This window comes from Raphanus sativus, chromosome 1 (assembly GCF_000801105.2).
Source record: "Raphanus sativus cultivar WK10039 chromosome 1, ASM80110v3, whole genome shotgun sequence".
In the NCBI taxonomy this organism is placed as follows: Eukaryota; Viridiplantae; Streptophyta; class Magnoliopsida; order Brassicales; family Brassicaceae; genus Raphanus; species Raphanus sativus.
This window is the reverse complement of record NC_079511.1, coordinates 19449344-19472542: the sequence shown is the minus strand read 5'-3', so window position 1 is coordinate 19472542 and position 23199 is coordinate 19449344. Positions and strand designations below refer to the sequence as shown.

The 23199-nt window shown below is 37.4% G+C and overlaps 2 protein-coding genes and 1 pseudogene across 2 annotated transcripts; 2 read left to right on the top strand and 1 right to left on the bottom strand.

The window, feature by feature from the left end:
* Positions 1–3930: 3930 nt before the first annotated feature.
* LOC108844319 (gamma-glutamylcyclotransferase 2-3) lies at positions 3931–5418 on the top strand. The gene is made up of 8 exons (XM_018617903.2): positions 3931–4164; positions 4237–4313; positions 4394–4447; positions 4522–4578; positions 4647–4687; positions 4785–4856; positions 4945–5024; positions 5113–5418. Exons 1-8 carry the CDS (start codon positions 4056–4058, stop codon positions 5199–5201), a joined length of 579 nt encoding a protein of 192 aa, XP_018473405.1. The 5' UTR covers positions 3931–4055; the 3' UTR covers positions 5202–5418.
* A 124-nt stretch (positions 5419–5542) lies between these two features.
* LOC108843363 (uncharacterized) lies at positions 5543–7998 on the bottom strand. The gene is made up of 9 exons (XM_018616909.2): positions 7797–7998; positions 7495–7600; positions 7207–7424; positions 7017–7122; positions 6658–6948; positions 6481–6563; positions 6270–6394; positions 5814–6062; positions 5543–5727 (listed from the first exon to the last, which is right to left on the bottom strand). Exons 1-9 carry the CDS (start codon positions 7955–7957, stop codon positions 5699–5701), a joined length of 1368 nt encoding a protein of 455 aa, XP_018472411.1. The 5' UTR covers positions 7958–7998; the 3' UTR covers positions 5543–5698.
* Positions 7999–9749: 1751 nt separating this feature from the next.
* LOC130500702 (uncharacterized) lies at positions 9750–13685 on the top strand (annotated as a pseudogene).
* The last annotated feature ends 9514 nt before the right edge of the window (positions 13686–23199 follow it).

The following is a 23199-nucleotide window of genomic DNA, read 5'->3' as shown; positions in this document are numbered from 1 at the left end:
AATAACAAACTACACAAATATGTTGATTTGTATACAAATTTAAATTACAATGTAAATATTTAATTGAACACAATTAATACAGAAATATGTCACATTGTTTAAACAAAATATCAAAGTAAACAGTTGCGTTCTAAAATCATTTATTTTAACAACAAGCCAAATAAATATGTTGATTGGAGAAGGAATAAAATAAAGCCAGATAAATACATAGTTTACCAGAGACACTCTATATGTCAAATTTATTATAAATAAATTTTTACTAAGATAAATACATTCAATAATTACAAACAAATAATATATTTCATAAAAGTAGAAAATAATATTCGCGCTTCGATATGTTGATTGGAGAGGGAATAAAACAAAGTCAGAGAAACACATAGTTTACTAGAGACACTATGTGTGTCAAATTTATTATAAAGAAAATTTTACTAAAATAAATATGTTCAATAATTACAAACAAATAATATATTTCATAAAAGTAAAAAATAATACCCGCGCTTTCGAAGCGCGGGTCAAAATCTAGTTTAGTAATTAAAAGACATTACACGGAGGTACAAATCAGGGGGAGTGATACATGTTGTACTCTTTTCCCTTCACTGGTTTTTATCCCAATTGGGTTTTACTAGTAAAGGTTTTAACGAAACAACACCAAAACACCAATTTGGTAAAGTGTATCCACCAGGTCAGCATGTCTATGACATCTAGAAAGAGTTCATGCGTTGCACTCTTTTTCCTATCTATTGGTTTCCCTTTTACCACAATGGGTTTTGGGTTTTTTCATAGAGAGGTTTTAACGAGGCAACATTAAGCATGTTACTGACCCTGAAACTTATGTGTCGATCAAGGGGGAGTGTTATGAATATTATGTAGTGATCGACCCATAACCGGACGAACCATACAGACCAGACATGTCGTACCAGACATGACTAAGCCGGCCCAAGCCCGGCCCAATGAGACATGAAGATGGCGACCAGAAGAGAGGAGAGAAGCAGCCCAAGGAAGATCCATATTAGTATTAGTGTTAGGCCCATTTATGGCCCATTAGTCTTAGGCCCATTCATGGCCCATTAGTCTTAGGGCCATTCATGGCTCATTAGTCCTTTATTTGTATGTATATAAAGGAACCTCTGGTCCTTAAGATTAATAAGAATAACACATTTATTCACAATAATTTTTATTTAATTTATGAGTTTTTATTAAATTTTACGATTTTTGTTTAATTTTCTGATTTTTTGTTTATTTTACTTATTAAATAGTATTATTTAAAATATTATTTAATTAGTAAAATAATCAAAAATCAAATAAAAATCAGAAAATTAAACAAAAATCGTAAAATTTAATAAAAACTCATAAATTAAATAAAAATCAGAAAATTAGAAAAAATATCAAAAAATTAATTAATATTTAGAAAATTAAAATTCAAAAATAAATGAGATCAAATTAAAAAACGGAAAAAAAAATCATATATTAAAAAAAATGAAAATTCAAAATTTTCTGTCATTTTCAACGATGATGTTGGAAAATATCATTGGAGATATGGTAATTATTTAATTATTAATGGTTATGTGAGAAACCATCATCGTCACTAGTGAATTTTGAATTTTCTATTTTCCATTTTTAAAAAAAATTGTGAACCTTTATTTAGTTCTTTTGTATTTAAATTTTATCTTATTTATTATTAATTTTTTAGTTATTTTTATTTTATTAATATTTTAGAAAATATTTAATTTTAAAAATATTTATTTAATTTTCTAAAATGTTAATTTAATTTTTTTTTTTTCATTTTTGTAACTTTTATTAAAAGTTTCGATTTTTATTTATTTTTGGAGTTTTATTTATTTGTTTTGTTTATTTTATTAATTTAATAATTATTTTTGAAAAAAAATTCTGCTGAACTGGTCAATTTTTTGGTTTGGAGGTTTTTTATGATACAAATGTTACTTTGAAAGTTAAAAGTGTCAGTGAAAAAACTTCAAAATTTAAAATGTTAGTAAGTGACACTTTGAGAATTTTTTATGCGATTTTCACGTTACAAATATAAACTTGGTATGATACAAACTTAAGATTTGCTTGATTTCTATAGTTGTTTCTTTCCTAAACTATTTAAATCAAATCAAATATTTTAATTACATTACATTATTAATATTAGTTAGTAATAAAATTAGTTGAGAAACTTACGAATGTAGATGCTAATTCAGCGTTTAGATTTAGATAATAGAATCAAAGGGTTTTATTTTGTACGCCTAAGAACACTCCTTTAGGTGAACTTTTTGGCAGTATGTTTTTTTTTTTGAATTATACAGAGGTATCCTGACCCCACAGAAGTCGTCCAGACTAGTCATGTGTTGCCACATGTCGGTCCTCTGTCCCTGGCGATGCCGAAATGTTAATTCCCCAGTGGCCGGGATTCGAACTCAGGTAGCGGAATTCACAGCTGTGAACCCTTTACCAACTGAGCTAGAAGCCTCGGTTAATTTTGGCAGTATGTTAACAATTAACAAAAATAAAAAGAAAGTAAGAAGATCTCCGAAAGGACACTTTTACATACGGGGTCACTAGGAGGTGGAGGCCTTGATTTGGACAATAGAGTGTATGAAAAATTTGCGACAGTTTCAAGTTACGTTTGCAACGGATTGTTTTCAGTTGGTGAAGATGGTCTCAGAACCAGAGGAGTGGCCAGCATTTGCAAGTTATCTGGAGTATATAAAGAGTTTACAAAGTAGTTTCCAAAGCTCACAGCTCATTCATGTACCACGGACGGAGAATTCAGGGGCGGATCGTTTAACACGTAGTGCCAGACAACAATCGTCTCTCGTCGTTCACATGGATGCGAAGCTACCAGTTTGGTGTACAGAGTCTATATGAGTCTGTGTTGTTGATGACAAAAAAAAAAACATACGGTTATGATATTCATTTCACATTCTGATAGTTTTAAGAGGTTAATTTTTTTTAGGATATTGTTATTTTTTAGATTAGATACTTATTTGTAGATACTAACCAATAAAAATGTTCTTAGAGTAAAAGAATGTTATTTGCAAAGGTCAAATCAACTATCCAAAAATACAGTCTCCAAATTTTGATATTATACAAAACAAAGGGGGTCTATTTTGTAACTTTGTTTAAGTTTAGTTACATACTAGATTAAGACTCGCATCTTGCACATAATGAATGTTGTATATACGTACAATTTTATGTATTATTATTTATTTATGTTTTTTACTTATATATAATTAAATTGGTGCGGATATATAAATCAAAATAATCATCATTTTTGGTAATCAAATTCAAAATAATAATTACTATCCTTCATAAATTTATAATTAAATTTAAATGATATGAACATCGATATATAGTATAATTTTAATATGACTATTTATTAAATATTTTTTTATTTACATGGTCTTATGGTCATTTGTATTTTTATAACAAAAAAATTGAAACATTGATAACAAAATTTTCAATATTGAATTTTCAATATTTTTTATTAATTTATAATTATTTTTACAAATTCAATGAAATTTTGAGACTAAAGTATTAAATTCTTAGTATTTGTTCAATAAAAGTTTTGAAATTTAAATATGTATGCCTTTTATATAATATATAATTTAATTTAAATGATATTAATATATATATATATAATCTAAAATTATTAAATAAGACATCTTACTCATATAACAACGTTTATATCTTGTTATAAATAAAAATTAAACCATTGATCACAAATTTATATATATCATATATAGAAAAATCGAAATTTTATTATTTAGTTAATTTGATCATCTAATTTATTTTAATAATATAACTATAAAATGAAAATGATAGATGATGTATAAATTATAATCAAATCTTTATTATTATATATATTTTGATCAGATTATGTAATTCCCTATGTTCTATTTAAGGATTTTGAAATTGATTCTAGTAAGTCCAAAGGTTGTAATGTTTCTATAGGAGATTTTCTGTGACGTCATTTAATTACATGTGAGAAGCATGTAATTGGGTAACTCGTCTTCTCCAATCGCGAATCTTACTCTTTCTCTATCTCACCTGCAAAAATGGCGATGTGGGTATTTGGGTACGGATCTCTAATTTGGAAAACGGGTTTTCCTTTCGACGATCGTCTTCCTGGTTTCATCAAAAACTATCGCCGTGTTTTCCACCAAGGTCTCTCTCTCTTACTCTGTGATTAAATCTATCTTTATAGACAAGAAAGTAATGTGATGTGGATTAATTAAGGTAGTACTGATCATAGAGGAACCCCCGAGTTCCCGGGAAGAACAGTGACATTAGAGCCTGCGCCTGGAGAAATATGTGTAAGTCGTAATTAATAGTTTGCGTTATATTGCTGAACAGTCCAGTGTTTTTACGTTTGTTATAAATGGTAAAAACACAGTGGGGAGTTGCTTACAAGATAACCAAAGAGGAAGACAAGAACGATGCTTTATTAGTAAGTGATTATCACATTTCTGTTTTGATTAATATCTAAGTTTGTGTGATCTTTGAGAATGATTATCTTGTCAGCATCTGGAAGTAAGGGAGAAGCAATATGACCAGAAAGAGTATCTTGATTTCTTCACAGTAAGTCCAGACTTCTTCTAACTTCAATATATGGTTATTGGTGATGACAATGCTTACTTATTTTTCAGGACATTAATGACTCAGAACCAGCTGTATCAGGAGTGATGGTGTAAGAAACTAATATATCATTTGTCTCACACATCAGGCATATAAAAATGACAAATGAATAATTCTGTCGAGACGTCTCTTATTTGTTTACTCATCAGATATATAGCTTCTCCTGACAAGAAGAGCAACAACAACTACTTAGGACCAGCTCCTCTTGAAGACAGTGCCAAGTAGGTTGTTTGTTTTCATTTAGGTTCTTGCCACTGCCATATAGGTAACAAGATTGCATTTTGATCTTCGTTTCTTACACTAACGTAGACAGATAGTAAAAGCGGAAGGGCCTTCAGGGCCAAACAGAGACTATCTGTTCAACCTTGAAGACGCTCTCGTTCAACTCGGTAAAAAGGACCTTACTTTTCTGATATACTCGGATGTCTTTTGGGATTTAGATTTTTAAAATACCTGTGTGTTCTTGCAATCAACCAGGGTTTAAGGATAAACATGTCACAGATCTTGCTACACATGTTAGGCTTATTCTTTCAGAGACTCAGGATGCCGCCACCAAGGATATCTAGATTCCCTGTTTTTCTTCAAGACTGAATTGATAAGAGATGCTGCTGCTTTGCATCCCATATTCTATATTCTATGTGTTATCACTATCAATCAACTCTATTGTTATTCATATTTGATCACATCCGATCCAGAATATGATTCTTCTGGATGTAGTAGAATTTGTGGAATTACTGTAACGTGGAATGGGTTTAAATAAAGGTTATTCAGCGATTCAGAATATGATTCCTCTGGATGTAGTACAATTTGTGGAATTTGTGGAATCTATAACTGATGAAATGTTATTTGCTAGTTGAGATGCTTAATATTCATCCTAATCTATATTGTCTTTTATTTTTAATTCAACTTGGGTTTCAAATTTCATTTGCCACAGAATCATAATGATAGTTAAAACTTAAAAGTACAAAAAAAGGAACAAAATGTCACTAAAGTACAGCAGATACAGATCTAAGCTAGAATGGATGATGGATTTCTTACAGTAGAACACTTGTAAACATACAAATCATTCGCTTTCCTCTTCATCATCATCCTCTGCAAAACAAAGCCAATGACCAAAAACTTTCAGCTCCATTGGTCATTTACAAGAGAGAGAGAGAGGGAGAGAGAGAGATTGTCACCGTTGTTTGATTCTTCTTCGCTTTGGCTTCCTCCCTCGGCTTCTTCATTACCTTCCTCTTCCTCTTCTTCGTTATCCTCTCCATTCTCAGACTCTTCTTCATCACTCTCACTTTCGCTTGTTATCTTCGGCTTTGGAGGAGGTGCAAAACTTGTGGTAGATCTTCTTCTTGAACTCGATACAATGTTGCTTGTATCAATACCCTCAAGCTCCTTTGATCTTTCTTTCTGTTTCTTAACTTCTTTGATATCTGTCAAAGTACAGCCATATAGTTTATTCATAATATGTTTACACAACATCTATAAGCATCTAAGCTCTCCCACGTACTACAAAGATCAGCATGCTTATAAGCGTTATGATCATCGAAAGTTAGATACATATTTGTTGCAAACAACTATTGAACTCATTGATAAAACGGACAAATAAGCAAAAGAGACCATTCTCAGCATAACACTACCTTTCTCTGAAGGATCTGAAGACAGCCCTTCTTTGGCAAGTATCTGCTCAAGTTCTTCTATTAAAGTAGCCTCACGTTTGTCTTCAGGAGCCTGCTTGACTTTCCTGTATATGACAGGGGGAATACTGCCAAGAAAAGAACAATAACAAAAATCTGAGAGTATGAACCAACATAGAGCTTTTTCAAAGATCTACTAAGTTTGATTAAGAACCTCATCCCACAAGATTTGATGACTGATCTGAGATGCTCGACACGCTTTCCATACACAGTTGTTGCAGTCACCTTTCCCTGCGGCTGAATAATACAAAAAGCAGAAACCTCATGGGTTTAAAATTGTACAAGGTATTTAGTGGGAATAAATATAAGATTCACAACCAACACGTTATACCTTCAACTTCTTTTCTGCCTTCATTTCACTATCTCCTGCATCACTATCGCTCTCTGGATCTGCTTCGGTATGTTTTGCTTTCTTTTTCCCAGCCACTGGTTTGCCACTTTCAGTTTTCCGTTTTCTTTTCTGGGTCAGGGTCTTCTTCACAGCCACTTCCTCAGCATCTGAATCAGAATCAGAATCATCTTCACTGCCTACCTTCTTAGATGGCGTGCTCTTGACCTTTTTCTTTACACTTTTCCCAGAAGGCTTAGTCGTTTGTTTAGGAGGGTCAGGAATTTGTAGTACCTAATTAGCCAATAAAACTATCAGAAGACTGCCTCCGAGTTATAGTCAATTTAATATAGTCTACTCACAGCATCTAGTTCTTTATTGATGAACTTCTTGAAGGGAACTAGAGTATCTTTCTTCAGTTTAAGATCTTCCTCCAAAAGCCGACGAAGTGACGCCATTGTAATTTCCCTAAGATAAAATCAAGCCATTACCAAACAGAAAAAATAATTTCATTTTCTAAAGTCATGAGAGAAGAGGAGAACTTGAACTTACTCTGAGTTAGCCTTAACATAAGACGCTCTTTTTCGAAGAGCTCTCTTTATATCACTCATCAGGGCATCTGTAATCCCCACAGTTTTCTCATCGTCAACAGTTTCTTCCTTTACATCGTTCTTCACCTCTTGCTCTTCCAATGCAACTGCTACTTCTTTCTTCTCAGTTTCCTGAGGGTTATCTGAACCGCCATCAGCATTAGCAGGATCCTCTAAGCACTGCCATCATCAAGAAAGAAACATATGTCATAAGAAGTGAAAAAGAGTGAAAAAGAAGGAGGAAAGATACCTTAACCAAATGCTCTTTGACGAAGCTCTTATGCGCATCCAACGCATATTTCTCCAATCCCATATCTTCCTCCAGAAGCCTCCTCACACTCGCGAAGGTCACCGAGCTGCAAAATTATAATATAAACTACTATTTAACAATCGGTTCGGAGAAAGTTAATTAATAGCCAATGAATAGTAGATTCATCAAAGTGAACCCTAATTTCAACCCCCCAGAGATTGAAATTGCCAATGCCGAGAGAAGAGTGAAAAGTTACGAAATAGGGTTTATAAGAAAGAGATTGAGAGAAGAAAGATCTCTACTCTGCTTTGTTTTTGAGGTAGGTTACGCGGGATCGCATAGCTGCAAGAATCTGGAGCTCCATATCTGTTGTGTCGGCGTTGTTCGAGTTAATCTTGACGGAACTTTGGTTCCCCGTCTCCGTTGTCTCCATAGCCGTAACCGCCGCCGATTCGCCGGACATTTCTCGCTGCGAAGTGTTGTAGGTAAACCGAAATGTTCTTGTTCTGTAAAAAAAACCTAAAATCTCGGCGAGTGAGGAAAACGACAAGATTTTTATACAAGGGGTAGTAGATATCTAAAATACGGGCGTATTTGGAAGTCAATGTAAGGGTTCGGTTACGTGAGAGCAAATAAAATAGACTCTGAAATCTCGAACCAAACCTAATCGGATAAAAATGGATCCGAACCAAATACATAAATACCAATTGAGATATTTTTTTAAGGATTTAGGATTATGAGTTTTACTCTTTTATTCGAACTCAACCTGTGCCCAAAAGAATATCAAAAAAAAATTCAAAAAATCAAAATTTGAGAAAGATACTCATTTCAAAGGAAGAATTGCCAAGTGTGACTCAAAATTTGGAGTCAAACCCAAAAGAATACCCCAACTTGGATCAAAAGCAAAAGTAACCTAAAAGACTATTGAAATTACAACTATCTCCTTGTGAACAAACAAAAAAATAGATTTTTTTTTTCGTTTCTACCCCTCGCAAGTCGTCTGTTTAGACGACTTGAAAATAAGTCGTCCAGACGACTTAACTTAAAGTCGTCTGGACAGTTATTCTTAAACATAATTTAAAAATTTTGTAAAAAATATTTTGATAAGTGAAAAATTGGAATTATGTAATTAACATATGTCTTAAGAGATATAAATTAATATATAACAAATTTCAATTGTTTTCAGCCCAGATGAGTGAAAGTAGTGAGTCATGATATTCTTTAGTTTATGTTTCATCAACATATGTTGTAGTATTGTATGTGTTCTTAGGGTTAGATTTTGGAAAGCATTAAAACCGTTTTTGAAAATTTTTAAAATTACCTAAGCGTGTTCATTTCTGTGTATAGTAAACATTATTGAAGTATAATTTGATTTTATAACGTGGTTAGTAAGTTAATTTAGTCATTTTAGTTTAGGGGTTCATTTTAGGGTCTGGGACGACTTAATATTTAGTCTTCTGTGCACAGACGACTAAATATTAGGTCGTCTGATGTACATTATCAGCCAGAATAAGTCGTCTAAACCGGACCAAACCTTAAAGTTTACCAATGTACTTTTAAAGCTAACCGGATTATTTACCCAATATATAAGGTGATTTTTTTTTTCATTTTCCGCTAAATTCAGAAACCCTAACAGTTCTCTCTCACCGGCGATATCAAAGGCGATTCGAATTCCCACTATTTATGAACAAACCATCGTTCTCAACGTCGGCTATCTATCTCACTTCATTCTCACCGTTGTCGCCGCAGCTTCTTCTAACCCTAGCGCCCCCGCTTCCACTATTTCCGAACAAACCGTCGCCCTCGCCACCGTGCTCACCAACGTTCTCACCGCCGCTTCCTCTAAACACTAGCTAGCACCGCCGCTTCTTCTAAACCCTAGCACCGCCGCTTCTTCTAAACCCTAGCGCCGCCGCTTCTTCTCTGTAAACCGTAGCGCCGTTTCTCTGTAAACCCTAACGTCGGTAAGTCATCAATCTCGAGGAAAAGATAAACATAAAACGTTGTCTCTATCAATTTACTCATTCTCACCGTTTGACGTTTATTTTTTCAGATCTATAACCACAATGACGAGTACTCCAACTCCTTCTGCGACTAATCAGGTCCGCTTGAAATTTTTCTACTGGAAGACTTGTAAGTAAGTCGTCTGGAAAGTCTTCCAACTGGACGACTTAGTAGACGAGTCGTCCATTTGGAAGACTTTTCAGACGACTTAAATATAAGTCGTCAACTAAGTCGTCCAGTTGGACGACTTTCCAGACGACTTATATTTAAGTCGTCTACTAAGTCGTCTGGAGTAACAATTAAGGCGTGATTGATTTAGCTTGTGTTCTGACTTCTATTGTTGTCTTTGATTATTTTGCAGACAAAATGATGGATATTCCAGAACTCCCCCGTAGGTTATACACATTAGGGGAAGAGCCAGAACCCCAACATAGCATTTCGTATCATTCGGATAACAACAGGTTGCATACTGCTCTTAAGGGAGCTCTCACTAACAAAGAATTTGAAGAGCTCAAGGAGTCGAGATTGGGAGTTTTCATCAAGTTCAAGGAGCAGGGATTTGGTTGGGCTTCAAGGCTGGTTCACCACATGCTCTGTTTAAAGCTGGACATTAAGAAGAAGTACAAGATGTGGTCTCTCGTTGGTCCAGAACCTTTGAGGTTTTCACTGTTAGAGTTTGAAATGATCACTGGTCTAAACTGCGAGTACATCGAGGACCTTGAGACACCAAAATGTGAAGTTACCCCAGAGATGGTTTCTTTCTGGGGGATGATGGGAGTTCATCTGGAAGTTGGGCCAACTACTGATCAGATAATAGATACACTGAAGAGATGCGGGGATTGGTCCACGGAAGATCGCAAGCGGCTCGCGTACTTTTCCATCTTCACTGGATTCATTGAAGGGAGAAAGTTTTCAACCGCTACACGAGCTACTCTGGCAAGGCTAGTGATGGATTTAGAACGGTTTGAGAATTATCCATGGGGGAGAGTCGCGTTTAAGGTACTGATGGACTCTTTGTGGAACAAAGATCTTACTGGCTGTTACACCGTGGATGGGTTTATACAAGTTCTTCAGGTCTGGGCGTACGAAGCTCTGCCGGGAATGGGTGCTAGTATTGGTAGTCCCAGAGAAAACAGTCCAAACAGTCCGCTTCCACCGATTCTGGCTTACGAGGGCAGCAGAGGCCGCAGATTCATGAAAGCTGCTATCTTGAGTCAGGTACCTTTCCATCTTCACTTAATTAAGTTGTCTGGAAAGTCTTCCAGCTGGACGACTTAGTAGACGACTTATTATAAGTCGTCTGGAAGGTCTTCCAGCTGGACGACTTAGTAGACGACTTATAATAAGTCGTCTGGAAGGTCTTCTAGTTGGACGACTTAGTAGACGACTTATAATAAGTCGTCTGGAAGGTCTTCCAGCTGGACGACTTAGTAGACGACTTATAATAAGTCGTCTGGAAGGTCGTCCAGCTGGACGACTTAGTAGATGACTTATAATTAAGTCGTCTATTTAGTATTTTGTTTCAAATATCTAACTCGATTCTTCTTCTATTTACTGCAGACTCGCGTGATCAACTTTGTTGAGAAGGACATTAGTGAAATGTGGCCAAAATTGGACTCTGAGGTTGAGGACGTGTCCGCGGAGAACATCATTAAAGTCATGTATGATCGGAGACCGTGGAAGTGGACCATGGATTGCTGGGAAGTCACTGGTACAAAACGTAAGGTTGTGACTCCATCGAAAAGAGCCAAAGAGATGGTTGTGGTGGAGGTGGAGGAGGAGGAGGAAGACAATCAGAGACCTCGGAAGAAAGCTCGTAAAGAGGCTCCTAAAGAGGCTCCTAAAGAAGCTAGAGAAGAGGCTAGAGAAGAGGCTAGAGAAGAGGCTAGTTGGGTGACCAGAGAGGAGTTGGAAGATATGTTCAACTCCTACACCTCTAACGTAGTTGAAATGATGAAAGATGGGTTTAAGAAGTGCATCAGGGAGATTAGGAAGATGTCCGATAGATTGGAAGCTGTGGAGAAGAAGGTTGGTGTCACCAATCAGGCTACCCCTCAAGCCAAAGAAACCGGGTTAGTAACAAACAGCCTACCCCTCAAGCCAAAGAAACCGGGGTTAGTAACAAACAGCCTACCCCTCAAGCCAAAGAAACCGGGGTTAGTAACAAATAGCCTACCCCTCAAGCCAAAGAAACCGGGGTTAGTAACAAACAGCCTACCCCTCAAGCCAAAGAAACCGGGGTTAGTAACAAACAGCCTACCCCTACACCTCAAACCATTCTGCCTACTCCTCAAACCAGACAGCCTACTCCTCAAAAGGATCAGCCTACTCCTCAAAAGGATCAGCCTACACTTCAAACCAATCATCCTACTCCTCAAACCAGACAGCCTACTCCTCAAAAGGCAAAGCCTACTCCTCAAAAGAAACAGCCTTCTCCTCAAACGAAACAGCCTACTCCTCAAAAGAAACAGCCTTCTCCTCTGCCCAAAGAGGTTAGTATCAAATCCTCTCCCAACAAGAATTAAGTCGTCCAGGGTCTTCTAGTTGTCCAGACGACTTAAATAAAAGTTGTCTGGACGGCTAGTTGTCTGTGGTCAACTAGTCGTCCAGACAACTTTTATTTAAGTCGTCCAGGGTTAACTTGTGTGCAACTTTTATTGCAGAGATTGTTGCCGGAGGATACAGCAGATGAGGCGATCTCGGTATATAAGATCTTGCCGGAGGATAAAGCAGATGGTGTCACCTCCAAAGAGATTGTTCCTCTCACTTCCACTGACCAACCGAGCTTCGCTTCCAACGATCAACAACCGAGCTTCGCTTCCAACGATCAACAACCGAGCGTTCCAGTTTCAGAACCGAGCCTGGTTGTATTGGACAAAACAGCTCCCACTGCTTCTGTGCGTGCAAGGAGTGAACGAACGAAGAAACCTGCTCCCACGCAGATATCTCCTTATACGGCAGAGAGAAAGAAACTCCTTAGAGTGGCAAAGTATAATCTATTTCCCACACTAAACAGACCTAAGTTGAAGGAGCTCGCTGATTGGTTGAAAACTGATCCGTAAGTGATTGCTTTACCCATAATAGCTTGATTTAGTCTACCAAAACTGATTATTTTTTTGTTTGCAGTCATTATTTCACTAAGCATGAGGACAAACCACGTACATCACCAACTTGGTGGTATCACATCCTCCGGACACCCAAAGGATGGCTGGAAGACGTAGTAAGTCTTCTGCTTATCTTTAAGTCGTCTGGTAACTTGTCTTTGTATAGATTTGTAAATATATAAGTCGTCTGGAAGGTTTTCCAGCTGGACGACTTACCAATAAGTCGTCTGGAAGGTTTTCCAGCTGGACGACTTACAAATAAGTCGTCTGGAAGGTTTTCCAGCTGGACGACTTACAAATAAGTCGTCTGGTAGGTTTGGACGACTTAAATAAAAGTCGTCTGGAAGGTTCTAACTTGTATTATTTTATATGCAGCATATGGATGCTTGGATTAATGTGCTGAGGCAGAGGTATCAGGAGAACCCACAAGCTTTCCGGAGCGAGCGAATGTGCTTCCTGGATCACAACTTTTACCAGTCTTGGAGAGACCAGTATCTGTTCTTCAAAGCATCGCAACCTGATCACAAAGGTTTAGGAAGAATGCTACCTGGTGGGGCGTCGAGTTTTTATGACGGATCAATGCCTTCATTTTGCCAATCAAACAAGAAGTGGGGGGAGGACATTGATGATATCTATGCGCCAGTGAACTTGAACAACAAACATTGGGTTGCTATTTGGATATTGATCCCTAACAGGCACATAGTCGTCTGGGACAGCATACCTTCATGTACCATACCAGAAGCATGGGATGAGATAATGGAGCCTTTTCTCGAGATGGTCCCTTATCTGCTTGTTGAGTGCGCAGACACCGACGAAGGAAGGGTCAAATACGGGTTGGAGCGATACACATATGAGAAACGGCTGAAAGATGTACCCACGGCCAACAATGGTGATTGTGGCGTGTACGCTCTAAAGTACATTGAATGTCATGCTCTTGGGGTCCCCTTTAGCCCTAAAGACTTTGCTAGGTCCAATGTGAAGAATATGAGGGATAATATGGCGGTGGTTATATGGACGGAGCTTGTTGATCAGCATTTGAAAGAGAATGAGGATGGTGATATGTTCGTGGGCATGTATAATTAGATTTGTGTATGGCTTTAAACTTGTCTTTGTATAGATTTTCTAACTTGTGTATAATTTTCTAACTTGTGTATGATTTGTGTATTTGTATTTGAACTTGTCGTTGTATAGATTTTCTAACTTGTGTATGATTTATTTGAACTTGTCTTTGTATAGATTTGTAAATATATAAGTCGTCTGGTAGGTTTGGACGACTAACAAATAAGTCGTCTAGAAGGTTTTCCAGCTGGACGACTTACAAATAAGTCGTCTGGATCCAGCTGGACGACTTACAAATAAGTCGTCTGGAAGGTTTTCCAGCTGGACGACTTACAAATAAGTCGTCTGGTAGGTTTGGACGACTTACAAATACGGTAGTCTAAAAATAGTAGAAGGTAGTCTAAAAATAAAATACACTGGACGACTTAGTAAAAGGTCGTCTAAAAAAAATACACTTGAAGGGATAGTAGAAGGTAGTCTAAAAATAAAATACACTGGACGACTTAGTAAAAGGTCGTCTAAAAAAAATACACTTGAAGGGATAGTAGAAGGTCTTCTGGACGACTTAAGAATTAGTCGTCTGGACGGGTAATCAAGACTGGACGACTTAAATTTAGGTCGTCTGGACAACTAGTCAACTGGTTGTGTACATTGTGGTTTCGTATGGCCAGTTTCCTTGCAGTTTGAGCATCTCCGTGCCCTGTGTTTCTTCCTGGGTTTGTGTCCTCTCATCCTAGATAGCTCCAACCAAGATTGCCATCTTGATTTCTTCTGTCTCCCCGGACCACGCTTTACGTCTGGAGGAAAGCATTCTCGTTCCTCAATATGTTGTGACACGATAGGATATATATTCTCTGAGTATCCTGCATACAAATGATTCTTTGAGTAAAGTGGACATACAAGTGTGGAGATATGCAAACCAGCATGTGTTCCAGCAGCTATAGCATGAGAGCAAGGTATTTTCTCCACTCCATAGACACCACAATCACACTTTACATGTTCCAAATCAACCACACAGTCCATTTTGCCACCTTTGACAAAGAAACGCCATCCATCAATTGGTTCGACCGTCTTCATATCCGCTATCTCTGATCGAACAGCAAGCAAGTATTCAACACCCCGGCTATGTTCAGTTGGGAGACTCAAAGCATCTTGTCTCCTTTTCCAATACCATTTTCGTAACTTCTGCCTTATGAACTCCAGCAGGAACGGAAATCCTCTTGCTCGCTTCAGTGCGGAATTAATAGATTCAGCGATGTTGCTTGTTTTTCTGGTGAACCTGTTCCCCTTACAATAAACCCTTGACCATAGCCTGGCGTCGGCCTTCTCCAAATACGTTGCAAGTTCCGGGTTTGCACTCCGTATCTCAGCCATGTACCGGTCAAAATCGTAAACCGTGTGCGCATAAGCAGCCCCTTTCACCAAGTACATGAGATGTTTCCCTTTAAACTTTTTGACAATGTTATCTTGAAGGTGATAATAACATATTCCTCGGGTTGCCCAAGGAAACACCTTCTCACACGCACTTTTAATGGTCGCGTGCCGGTCGGAGACTATCACCAGAGGCTTGTCATGAGATATACAACTAGCCAATTTTGTAAAAAACCATTCCCAAGAAGGTTCATCTTCAGCATCCACGATCCCAAAAGCCAATGGGAATATCTGAAAATTGCCATCTTGTGCGGCTGCAACTAACATAACACCTCCATACTTTCCACTTAGGTGAGTTCCATCCACCACAATGACCCTTCTCTGATACTTAAAACCTTTGATAGAAGCTCCAAAGAGAGAAATAGATACTTAAATCTTTTCTTAGAATCAAGTTCTATAGCCGTGATAGAATCAGGATTTGCAATGGAGATTTGCTCGAGATATGAAGGCAGACGCGAATACCCTTCTTCTGCTGATCCTCTCACCAATTTTTGTGCATATAACAGTGCTCTGTATGAAGTGGTGTAATCAAGCGTCATGCCAAACATGTTCTTCATTGCATCAGTGATATGCTGTGGAGTTATCCCATCAATGATTCCAACACGATCAATGAAAAGACTACCAACATACTTTGGAGTACAGTGTCTCCGCTGAGCGATTCGGTCTCCAATTGAGCATAAATGTTTTTCCACATACTTTGTTACCCAAAACGTGTTTGGCCCATGTTTCACACTCGCTCTGATCTTCCATCCACAACCGCTAACCCGACATGTTGCCACAAGGAGAGTTTTTGATGATTTGTATATTCTGAAAGAAAACCTACCCCTCACTGCTGTCAACCGCAGCTCTGAAAGCAGTGCATCCTTGCTAACAAAACTCTGGTTGACATAGATGCTGGTACAATCCGATTTTCCTCCTTCAATAGCATTTGTCTTAGCATATGTCTTTTCAATTTCTTCAAAACAAATATTATCATCATCTTCCTCGTCCTCATCTTGAACCTTTCCATAAAGACTGTAATCTCCACCATTCTGATCCGTTTCAGCAACAATAGTGTTATCAGCATCCTCCTCCCCATTTTCCTCCTCCCCATTTTCCTCCTCCCCATCTTGATTTTCATCTTCAACAGACTCATTATCACCAACATCTTCAAAACATTCATCAGCTTCATCATTATCACCAACATCTTCTTCCCATTCACCAGCTTCATCATTATCACCAACATCTTCTTCCTATTCACCAGCTTCTTCTCTTTTCTCTGAAACCGTTTCCACCTTGCTGCGGCTTGATACACAAAGACATACTCTGTGCGTTTTGAGTATCTCGAGCAAGTTTCGAACTTGTCTATCACTTGTAACATGAATGGGAGGACTGCCTGGAGTCATCATCATTTCTGCTGGTAATGAGTAGCTAATCTCCACAGTCACTGATCTCATGTCCAGGTTATAATCTTCTTGAGCCATTGCAACAAGTTCAGCATGTGTTGAATCTTCATTCAATAAAAACAATCTTGCTCCTTTGAGATCATCAACCACAAAATCCCAACGGAAATCTCTCAACAACCATTCTCCATACACTGCATGTAACTTAAAAATCATCTGCAAATATTCAAAATAAAACACATTAGTAAACATAGAGAAAATGAAGAAGTTCAATAAACATTATCGCAGACGACTTAGAATTAAGTCGTCCAGAAGACTTAAAGGTAAGTCGTCTAAAGAGGTCACTTTTGCAATTGAAAATTAAAAGGGACGACTTAATTCTAAGTCGTCCGGCTTTGTTTGTTAAAAAAAAAATTCAGACGACTTATATATAAGTCGTCTACGAGAAACGGGCTAGTTTTGCATTTGACCGAATCGTGTCAGATCTTTGACTATTTCTGGACGACTTATAATTCAGTCGTCTCTGGAAAGTAAAAATTTCAATATTTTATTCAAACTAGACGACTTACATGTAAGTCGTCCTCGGTTAGTTTTGTAATTGAAAAATAAAACTTGAAATTTAACTTTCTCCAGACGACTTAACTAAAAGTCGTCCAGCTAGACGACTTAATTTAAGGTCGTCCGGGATAAACAAGGTTTGACCAGAAAATTGGGAAAAATTCTGGACGACTTTGCTTTCCCCGGACGACTTTAAATTAAGTCTTCTGACGGGACGACTTTATATTATGTCGTCTGGTAAAAGTTAAATTATGAAGTTTTATTTTTCAATTACAAAACTAACCTAAGACGACTTACACGTAAGTCGTCTAGTTTAATAAAATATTGAAATTTTAACTTTCCCAGAGACGACTGAATTATAAGTCGTCCAGAAATAGTCAAAGATCTGACCGATTCGGTCAAATGCAAAACTAGCCTGTTTCTCGTAGACGACTTATATATAAGTCGTCTGGAGTGTTTTTTTTCAACAAACAAAGCTGGACGACTTAGTTTAAGTCGTCCGTTTGACCAGAAGACTCATCAGTAAGTCTTCTACATATAGATAACTTACTTGTAAGTCTTCTACGCGAACAGATTTTGAAAAAAATTCAAATTCGTACCTTAAACTAGGTGAGATGACTTCGTTTGCACACAGGGTCTTCTCCAACCACCAAGAACCTCAAACGAAAGCAACCGTAAGTCAAAACGAAAGAAATATGGCTCTGTCAACCATCGCCCATATTTTGAATCAAAAGCTTGAGTTTTTTGGATGAATATGGAGAGAAAGTGAAAGAAATGTTGTTTTTAGTTCATAACAATTGAAACAGAGAGAGTGTAAATAGATTTACGTGCATTAAAGGGCATTAAAAGCTCCAAACAGTTCGTACAAGGTTGTTCCCACTATTCATGGCAGTGGCAATATTGTAAATACTTGAAGAATATGAGGTTGAGACATTAAAGAAGCCATTTTCGAAAAACAAAAAAAAATAAAAAATTAATGGCATTTTCGTAGATTAAATGGAGGTGTGGGGTTAAAAACCCAAAAAAAATGAATCAAAAGAAAATGTTAATTTTCTGTTTGACTTCAAGTTTTGAGTCACTTTTGCAAAAAGCTCCATTTTAAATCTGAATTTGATCTCGAATAAATACCCAAATCGAATATATGTTTAGATGAATAGTTAACTCATATATTTAATTTATTATACTTGTCTATTTTATGCTCGTCCTTGTTTTCTATAATTTATCAGGTTTGATGTATTTTTGTTTTAAATTTATCGGATATGATGTGTTTTACATAGTTTTGAGTTTTGTTAATTTTATTGTGTTAACTTTCTAATTTCAGTTGTCGAAAACTACACTAGAAAAAAAAAGAATTGTGATAAAAGCATTTCTCATTTCAATTATTTTTATTTTTATATTTTGATCTAATGAATTTTTATTTGGTTTCGGGTTTACTAAAGAAAACAAATAGAATCGGATATTATGTGTTTTACATAATTTTGAGTTTTGTTAATTTTATTGTGTTAACTTTCTAATTTCAGTTGGCGGAAACTACAGTAGAAAAAAAAAGAATTGTGATAAAAACATTTCTCATTTCAATTATTTTTATTTTTATATTTTGTTCTATTGAATTTTTATTTGGTTTCAGGTTTACTAAAGAAAACAAATAGAATTGGATATACTCCATTTTGTGGTTTGGTGATTAGTTACAAAATAGAAAACTCATTGATACCACTAGTGCTATGTGAGCTCATTATGTTGGAGTCGCGGAACATGCAAGGCCTACGAGGCAACACTTCATTCAATATTTTCACACACTGCATGTTCGTATATTAGCTGAACACGTACCAAATGATGACCATGGCAGCGATGTGGTTCTTTGGAAGCATTCAGCTGACACATACAAGGATCATTTCTCAGCATTCAAAATTTGGGAGCAAATCTAAAAATAGGAAGGAGAGTGGAGTCTTGGAGTAAAAGTGTTTGGTTTCCACAGGGGTTTCGTGCTTTTCTTTTATAATATGGTCATAGCCGGTCCTGGCATTTACTAAACTAGAAGCGAGAAAAAAAAATTGGCCCCATAACTTAATTTAAAAATACCTTAAACAATAATGTCAAAACAATATCAAAAGACAAACATAAATATGAACTAGATTAGGACCCGCCCTAAAGGGCGGAAATTGATTTGTCAAATTTCAATTAATAATATATGGTATATATAATATGTGTATATAATATTATATATATATTTTGTGTAACATTTATATATATATATATATATACATATTAGACATATACATAATATTTTATTAAATATATATAGAATTTAATAGTGTTATAATTTGTGTTGTACTTGTTTTTTTTTTTTTTTTTTTTTTTTGTCATCAAACATACAGACTCATATTGATTCTGTACACCAAACTGGTAGCTCGGCATCCATGTGAATGACAAAAGACGATTGTTGTCTGGCACTGCGTGCTAAACGATCCGCCTTTGTATTTGTCGTCCTTGGTACATGAATGAGCTGTGAGTTATGGAAACTACTTTGTAGACTCTTAATATCCTCCAGATAACTTGCAAACGCCGGCCACTCTTCTGGTTCTGAAACCATCTTCACCAAATGAGAACAATCCGTTGCAAATGTAACCTGAAACTGACGTAAATTCCTCATACATTCCATTGCCCAAATCAATGCTTCCACCTCCGCGTGCAGGGGAGACATACTTGCCCGAACATTTCGTGCCCCCATTAAGCCCTCATAACCCTCTAGAGTACTGAACCAACCTTGTCCCGAGTAAGAGTCCTTATCCTTCCACGAACCATCTACGAAGCACCATCTCCCTGGAATTGAGGGAGGCGGATGTACTTGCGGTGGTATGGATTGTCGGATAGTCAAATCTTGGGCCGCAGCCCACATAGTAGATTCCGTTTCAGCCAACGTCAGTGTATCCCTGGCATCCACATCCACGTTACTAAAAACCTTGTTGTTCCTTGCTTTCCAGATATACCATAGTATCTATGCAAACTGATGATCATTCATCTTGGGTAGAACTCTCCAGAATAAATGATCCATATTAGTAAACAATGATTCCGAGGGGAAAACATTTGGATTTGTTGGTATAGTCGATAATGCCCATATTTGCCGCGCTGGAGGACATTAAAAAAATACATGATTCAAAGATTCCTCAGCACACCCACATCTATCACAATTAATTTCTCCTTGCATTCCCCGGGATTTTAAATTCTTTTTAACCGCGACACACCCTGATACAATCTGCCAAAGAAAGTGCTTTATCTTTGGTGGGCACTTAACCTGCCAACAAAAAGCTTTCAAAGCATCTACCGTCGTACCATAAAAAGCTGGTTGTTTTTCTTTGTCAGGGTAAACCCTTTCCACCTCATATCCTGATTTAACCGTATATTTTCTATTGTTGGTAAAATGCCAGCCATCCTTATCTTCTATACAAAACCTACTAAGAGGTATACTTTCAATAATATTCGCATCCAATGGATCCACCAAGGCCCTAATGGCTTGTGAGTTCCAAGTCCTAGAACCTGGAGTAATAAGAGAGTCAACCGTAAGTTCCGGAAATAAATTGTGATGATTTTTGTTTGCAGGTCTCGGGCGAGTGGTTGGGAGCCAAGGATCATTCCATACTGAAATAGATGAACCTGTTCCCACCCTTTTAATTAGTCCTTTGCTAACCAGAGATCGAGCAGATACTATACTCCTCCAGCCATATGATGGAGAGTAAGAACGGATTGGTTCCAGGGGCGAAGCGTTCCTGAAATACCGACCCTTGAATACTCGGGCGAATAGAGTATCCGGTTTATTTATAAGACGCCAAAGTTGTTTGCCAAGCATTGCCGTATTAAAATTCAAAATATCCTTAAAACCCAAACCTCCCTCCTCCTTAGGAAGGCATACCTTATCCCATGATTTCCAGTGCATTCCTTTCGTACTACCCCCAGGACTCCACCAAAATTTTGCAACCGTGCTCGTAAGCTTCTTTATAGTAGTTTGTGGTAGTCTATAACAGGACATTACATGGTTTGGTAAAGCCGTAACCACCGTCTTAATGACCACCTCCTTTCCTCCTTTAGTAAAAAACCTAAAAGTCCACCCATTTATTCTTGTATCTACACGATCTTGTACGAATCCAAATACTTGTACCTTAGATCCACTTATATTTTCTGGTAAACCCAGATATGACCCCATACCTCCTATATTCTGAATCTCCAATATATCCCTCATCTCTTGCCTCCTAGATTCCTCAATCTTATGCCCAAATTGAATAGACGATTTTTGGAAATTTATCAGTTGACCCGAGACTGCCTCATACTCCTTTAAAATCCTGAGAATAGTCTCACATTCATCTCTTTGTGCCTTACAAAAGAAAAGACTATCATCTGCAAATAGCAGGTGAGATATTGATGGGCAAGCTCTCGCTACTTTCATTCCCGTCAATTGTTTTCCTTGTTCCGCTTTCTTAATGTTCGCTATCAGAGCCTCTGTACACAAAATAAAAAGATATGGAGATAGCGGGTCCCCCTGCCTAATACCCCTTTGTGGGGTTATAAGACCCTTTGGTTGACCATTAAGTAATACCTGATACTGAACCGAAGAAATACATTCCATCATTAGTTTTGTCCAATGTGTGTCGAAACCTAGCTTATTGAGTAGTGCTTGGATAAAATCCCATTCCACCCTGTCATATGCTTTACTCATATCCGTTTTTATCGCCATATACTTATTTTGACAAGATTTATTTGTCCTCAAGCCATGAAACATCTCTGGAGCAATCAGAATATTATCTGAAATCAACCTCCCTGGTACAAAAGCCGATTGTGTTTCCGATATAAGTCTTGGAAGACATATTTTCAGCCTCTCACAAAGCACTTTTGATATAATCTTGTATCCCACATTACATAGACTAATGGGTCTCACATCTGTCATCCTTGTAGGTCTTTCCGTTTTTGGGATCATACAAATATTGGTAAGGTTTAACCTTGGATCCATCTCTCCTGTAGTTAAAAAACTATTAACCAATTCCACCAGATCATCCTTTATAATATGCCAAGAAATCTGAAAAAAAGAGCAGTCATTCCATCCGGTCCCGGTGCCTTTTCTGGGTGAATCATAAACAAAGCTTGTTTCACCTCCTCCTCCGTTGCTACCCGGAGAAGACGTTGGTTCATCTGAGATGAGATAGCTGGTGTTACCTCGTCCAGGAAATTCTCAAAATTGGAAGGATCAGTAGTCGTGAACAGATTCCCAAAGTAATCCACGGCTACCTTCTCCACTCCATCCGCATCCGTTATCCAAGTACCGGTCTCATCATAGAGCCCCACAATCCTATTGCGAATCCGTCTTTGCCTTGTAAGTGCGTGATAGAAATTAGTATTTAGATCCCCTGATGAATACCACATATTCCTGCTTTTCTGATGCCAATACTCTTCTTCATCCTTATATGCATCCTGCAATTTCTTAGAAACCTCAAAAATCTCTTCTTGTGATCTTGAATCATCACTTTGTATCTCTTCCAATGCTTTTTGAAGCTCCGCAATTTTTTCCTTTCCATAGGGTGGGTTATTTTTCCTCCAAGCCGCAATCTCATGCCTGCAGTTACTAATTTTTGAGACTATATCCTCTGGTATACCTGGACCCGATTCCTTCCATCCAGAGGCTATTGATTCCAAGAGACCCTCTTGCCCAATCCATCGTTTATCAAAACGAAATTGCCCTTTTCTTCTACGAACTTTATCTTCAATAAAAGCAACCACCGGTCGATGGTCCGACCCTACCATTCCTAAATATTCTGTATACGAAACCGGGAAAAGAGTATGCCATTCCTCGTTGGCTAGTGCGCGATCCAAACGACATCTGACTGTAAAAGCTCCCTTACCCTTTCCTCGCCTACCTTGCCACGACATTTTGTTTCCTCGTGCCGGAAACTCGAGTAACCCACTGTTCCTTATCATGTCATTAAAGGGAATAAAAGAATTGGCACTCCGTAACGCTCCTCCCTCTTTCTCATGGTTGCCCCTGATTTCATTTAGATCTCCAATTATAAACCATGGGTCCGATCTCGCCAACCCATACCGTGTCAATCTCTCCCATACCTGTTCCCTTAGTTTTTGTACCGGATCACCATATACAAAAGTTAAAAAAACTTTTTTACCAAGAG